The 6,132-nt window shown below is 35.9% G+C and overlaps 1 protein-coding gene across 1 annotated transcript in view; it reads left to right on the top strand.

Moving 5' to 3' along the window:
- Nucleotides 1–6,132, top strand: part of Abcb7 (ATP binding cassette subfamily B member 7) — a 129,966-nt gene that overhangs the window by 115,763 nt on the left and 8,071 nt on the right. Inside the window, exons 14-15 of the mRNA XM_021152859.1 lie at nt 590–693; nt 3,679–3,786. Of these exons, the coding sequence (XP_021008518.1) occupies nt 590–693; nt 3,679–3,786 (212 nt within the window). The remainder of the gene's footprint in view (nt 1–589; nt 694–3,678; nt 3,787–6,132) is intronic.

Genomic DNA, 6,132 nt, shown 5'->3' with positions numbered 1-6,132 from the left:
TTGTGGCTCACAACCATCTGTAATGAAATCTGATGCCCTCTTCTGGTCTTTCTGAAGACAGCNACAGTGTACTTATGTATAATAAATAAATAAATCTTAAAAATAGCATATGATAGCCGGGCAGTGGTGGCACATGCCTTTAATCCCAGCACTTGAGAGACAGAGGCAGACGGATTTCTGAGGCCAGCCTGGTCTACAGAGTGAGTTCCAGGACAGCCATGGCTACACAGAGAAACACTGTCTCGAGAAAAAAAAAAAAAACAGAAAACAAAAAACAAACAAAAAATACATATATATGATAAACATGTTTCTGGTGAGAATAATTTGAGAATAAAAGTTGTTACTTCTCGTTATCATTTATTTCACTGACATGAATCAGATTCATTAAGATTAAATTTGTATTTCAAGGAATATAGTTTGTCAAAGGATATCATATATAGAATTAAACTTAACAATTCAGTAAAATGATGAGTGATAAAGAGTTGATGTAAATGTTGCAAGTATAACTTGATGGTTTTAATCAACAAAAATGCTAGAAACAGAATAGTCTTGTATTATATTTTGTTAAATTAACCTTTTTCTTTTCCAGGAGGAGAAAAGCAGAGGGTAGCAATTGCAAGAGCCATTTTGAAGGATCCCCCAGTTATTCTCTATGATGAAGCTACTTCATCACTAGATTCAATTACTGAAGAGGTAAATAACAATGAAAATAACAAAACGTTTCAGTACAATATCTGCATTACTTATGTAGTGGTTCTCAACCTTCCTTCCTAACACTGCAGTCCTTTAATACAGTTCCTCATTTTGTGGTGACCGCCAACCATAACATTATTTTCATTTCTACTTCATAACTGTAAATTTGCTGTTAAGAATTATAATGTAAAGATACAATGTGCAAGATACCTGATATGCAACCCTTGTGTTAAGATCGTTCAAACCCCAAAGAGGTTATACCTCACAGGTTGAGAACCACTGACTTCATGTTTTGATTGAATTTTAGTAGGAAAATACCTAACCTCTTCTCCTATACAGCAAGTGTTAATGAATGCTACAAAAGCCAGGTTGTATTGAACCAGTGAATCTGTTCACAAACGTGCTTCCTTTTGAAAGTGTCTGATACTTTATGCTATTATTATAGTCTTGCATCTTGCAAAGCTGTACACATTACCCAACGTGCTAGTGAAGGAAGAGAGTTTTATTCACTGTCTTCTTGTCATTTAGCACCCCTTAATAGAAGTCGTGTAAGTGACTGTGACACAATACGTACCAGAATGCTTTTCACTTACTATTGACATGCAAGCCAAGCACATACAACCCTTAGGACTGGTATCAGTTTGTATTGATTTCACAAGAGTTGTGTAACAGAAAGATGTTTGTCACAATGATGTCATGATACTACCCAACAAGCACATTGTATCTTATAACAACATCTTTACAATATACACAAGTTTCCACAGCAATGATAATTTCATGTAGGTTAATCTACAACCAAAGAAGCAAGTGTCTCCAGTTGCTACTTTTCTCTTAGTACGTGATAGGATTGTGTTAAGGTAGAGGTCTCCTTTCAGCTTCACCAGCAGGGTAATACAATATTTCTATTTGGAATTAACTTGTAGGGAACCTCATTATTTTATCAGCAGCATACTTAAAACTGTTCAAAATAGAATCATTTGAGAATTTATTGGGGCTGGGCAGTAGTGGTGCACGCCTTTAATTCCAGCACTCAGGAGGCAGAGGCAGGCAGATTTCTGAGGCTAGCCTGGTCTACAGAGTGAGTTCCAGGACAACCAGGGCTATACAGGGAGAGGGAGAGGGAAAAGAAAAGAAAAAAAGCAAATTTATTATATCTTAAGTGAGCATTTAACAAAACTAGATCCCATTCAAAAGAGAAAAGCAGCCTATTTGTAAGAACTTTATACCTAAATATATGTTGTACAATTTATGTTTCGAGCTAACAAGATAGAATTTATGACAGCAGTTTTTAAGTCGCATAGCATTACTATGTTAGAGAATATAACCCACTAAGCATTTACAAAGAATTCCTCAGAGGAAGAAGTTTTGAAGGGCTTCAGTGAGCCCTTTTAATAGGTACAGGGAACTCAGAACTTAAGTTTTATATAGGAGAGAGACTATCCATAAACATCAGGGTTTTGTTTCGTTTTGTTTAATATTGGCCCTATACTTGACCATTAGTCTGTCCTAATAAAGCTTATGGTCGTCTTTTCAGAAAACTGGTCCTCCCAGTAATTACATGCTTTTAAAAATTAAATGTTTAGAAATATGTGTGGGGCTGACACCATTGCATACACCAGCAAGATTTTGCTGAAAGGACCCTGATGTCTCTTGTGAGGCTATGCTGGTGCCTGGCAAACACAGAAGTGGATGCTCACAGTCAGCTATTGGATGGAACACAGGGCCCCCAATGGAGGAGCTAGAGAAAGTACCCAAGGAACTCAAGGGATCTGCAACCCTATAGGTGGAACAACAATATGAACTAACCAGTACCCCCGGAGCTCGTGTCTCTAGCTGCATATGTAGCAGAAGATGGCCTAGTTGGCCATCATTGGGAAGAGAGGCCCCTTGATCTTGCAAACTTTATATGCCTCAGTACAGGGGAACACCAGGGCCAAGAAGTGGGAGTGGGTGGATAGGGGAGTGGGGGTGGAGGGCATGGGGGACTTTTGGGATAACATTTGAAATGTAAATGAAGAAAATACCTAATAAAAATATGATAAAGAATGGTTACTTATTTTGGCCAACATGGGAGGACATAGAAGGATGGCATTAACTATGAGGAACTTGGCCCAGTAAGTCCCCAAATCTAACACTTCAATGCTGTATTTTATAACATCCACCACTGTAAGAAATAATTTATGTTGCTTATAAACCGACAGCTTGTGAAAAAAAAAAGAAAGAAAGAAATACGTGTGGGAAGGAAGCCAATGAGCATATCTTCATCACCTACACTATCTTCTCTACCCACTTGGCTTTGGTTAGGCCCAGGTTTCCAAAGATAATTGAATACATAAGTAATTGTCTCACACTTCATAGGCAGTAAACAAAATCTATTTTCTAGAAGGTATTAAAAACTTAAAATGTGGCCAGGTACAGTAACATGCACCTTTCATTCTAGCAGTTTAAGGACAGCCAATTACATGGTGTGTCTTATGCCAGCCAGGGCTACATACTGAGACTATGTCTCACAAAACAAACAATAACTCAAAATGCTTTCAAGAAGAAAAAGCTTCCTCAAGTTAAAAAAAAAAAAGTGCTTTGCTTTTGAACTAAGGAAGAACAGATGTTCCTACAAGGTTTTAGACTGCTGTCTTTCTTTGAACTTTTTTTTTCATGAATGATTCGTCACTTTAATTGTGTTCTTATTGATAAGATTATATGTTCCTCGTATCAACAGAGTTTTTTAAAACAGAAAATATCTCCTGCTTCCACAGAATTTAGTGATCATCTAAATGATCAGTTTATGATGGTGTACTTATATTTACTTCCTAATATTCTTCGATTTTTGTCTTTGTTTTATTTCCTTTAGTGAGTATTAGAGGTAGAAGTATTTGTGGTGCTATAAAATCCTAAGTTCCTTTAGGAAAGATATGATTGTTTTCATTTACACTAACCTAATGAGAGCTCTGGTTTGGTTTTCCCCTACTCTTGTCAAACTTTTAGACTATTCTTGGTGCCATGAGGGATGTGGTCAAGCACAGAACTTCTATTTTCATTGCACATAGATTGTCAACAGTGGTTGATGCAGATGAAATCATTGTCCTGAGCCAGGTAAGAGAAAAACTTTAAAAGTTAGTATTCATTGCTATTCAATCTTAATTAGAGAAGTTTTTGTCCCTTAGACTGACCTGGTAAAAATCAGTGGATCACAAAACCAAGAGAAATGAATGAAGGAAATGTACCTGTAGGGAGGTGGGAGGAGTGAACGGAGGCTATGAGAGGGGTGGGGGAGTAGCAGTACATTTTAAATATATGTTCTTATCAAAGAACAAATTTAATAGACGCTATAAAAATGAAAAATGATAATATTCGAAGAAAATTAGAACTAGATATAGGTACCTGAAATTTAATTATTGTGCCTAAAATAATATTATAGAATCTGTGTTCTTTGGATGACATTGGATCCTAGTAGTATACTGGGTTTCATCCCTTTTGTAGGAAGTAATACATGAAATTTTGAAGAAGAATAAACTATAGTAACTTGCTCTTCATTAAAGTACTAAAAGTAAATATTTGATCAGGAAAGTATTTTTCATTATGGAAGCATATTTTCAAGGGTTGTCTAAATAAAATAATTTTTCTGCATTCAGTTTTGTCCTGAAAAAAATCTGTGCATGATGTCTTTGATGTATTTTCATTGTTTTGGTGCTGTACATAACCTTAATGTTCTAAACATTACAGTAAAATAGAAATGATCATTTAAACATGACCACTTATGTTTTTGTTTTCCTTATACACAAAGTAAGAAAATATCCTTTTGGGGGCTGGAGAGATGGCTCAGTGCTTAAGAGCACTGACTGCTCTTCCAGAGGTGCTGAGTTCAATTCCCAGCAACCACATGGTGGCTCACAACCATCTATAATGGGATCTGATGCCCTCTTCTGGTATGTTTGATGACTACTACAGTGTACTCACATACATAAAATAAATAAATAAGAAAAAGAACCCATCGGATTAAAAACAAAAAGAAAATATCCTTTTTGACATCTTAGGGGTTTGCTATACAAGCTTACTACTATCTATATGATCTCAGCAAATCAAAATATCATTGTTGTGATTGGCAGAGTTGAAAATGTTTACTTATTGTCCTTTATAACTTTCTGTAAGGGTCTCTTTCCCTGACTGTTAGTGATTATTTCTAACACTGTTCACTTTTCCATCATTATCTTTCTCTTCTAATCAATATTTCAGTTCTTTATTGTTTTGAAGCCTGTGTGTTGAGAGTTAAGAGATAGGAAGCAATTATGTGCTTTCAATAATTTTGAGTAATCAAGAGGGGTGTTTTAATGATGCTGCAGATTGAACTCGGAGCCTTATACATGCAAGCAAGTGTTGTATCATTGAAGTATATTTGCAGCCTGAGAGAGTATTTTTTTCATTCTCCTAAAGCTTAGATATTGTTTTGTATTGTGATGGCTATGCTCTGCTCTATAAGGGGTTTGTATGCTTCTGACTTTAAGCTTATTAGTTTATTCATAAATGTTTACATTCTTTAGACAAGATGTTTGTTCCCAATATTATTATGCCAGAATATCTTAAATGGTAACTTAAACCTTGCTCTATCTTTGTATTTAAGAGCCTGAAGTAAAATCTGGTATCTTGGGTCTTTTTAACTATGCTTTCCAATTGTATGCAATTGTGCTCTCCGAGCTTTTACTAAGTAATGGGAAATGTTCGACTTTCTTAGCAAATAATCTAGTTCCATGTATCTGTGCAGTTATTTCACAACATTGCCCCTTGGGTTTTGAATTAGAATTAATGTATTAACACCTTAATAGTATCTATATCTACACACAGTCTTCCTATTTTTATTTGTTGGGTCTCTAATTGCTTAGTTATGTGACCTCATTTTCAACTGATGGTCTGTCTGTCACCTCAGGCACGCTTATCAAAACTTGTTTATGACATTTCTATAAAGATGGCCTATCTATGAGACATCTGATTGAACATAGAAAATTAGACACATTTGTCTCCCCTCCTTCATCCAAAATAAAATAAAACTGAAGGAATGAAATGAGTATAATTATAAATCAACAAATTTTCTAGAAGAGGACTTAACATTGCACAAAGGATATCAGCAAATATGGGGAAGATGTTAAGTGGGTAGATTAAAAGGACTAAGAAATATGGATAGTATGACTTGCCAAAATAGAGAGAAAGCACTTTTAAAAAATGACTTGGTTTATACTGTAGAAGCCTGAAATGGCTCAGAAACTGGAAGCATCAGGATATTATAAAAAGTAAGATGACTATGAGGCGAAAATAGCAGAATTCATGTTTCTATAAGAAATAGAAGCCAGACAGCCTGGCGTGGTGGCGCACGCCTTTAATCCCAGCACTCGGGAGGCAGAGGCAGGCGGATTTCTGAGTTCGAGGCCAGCCTGGTCTACAAAGTGA

This window comes from Mus caroli, chromosome X, assembly GCF_900094665.2.
Source record: "Mus caroli chromosome X, CAROLI_EIJ_v1.1, whole genome shotgun sequence".
Taxonomy (NCBI): domain Eukaryota; kingdom Metazoa; phylum Chordata; class Mammalia; order Rodentia; family Muridae; genus Mus; species Mus caroli.
This window is presented reverse-complemented; position numbering and strand designations above follow the sequence as displayed.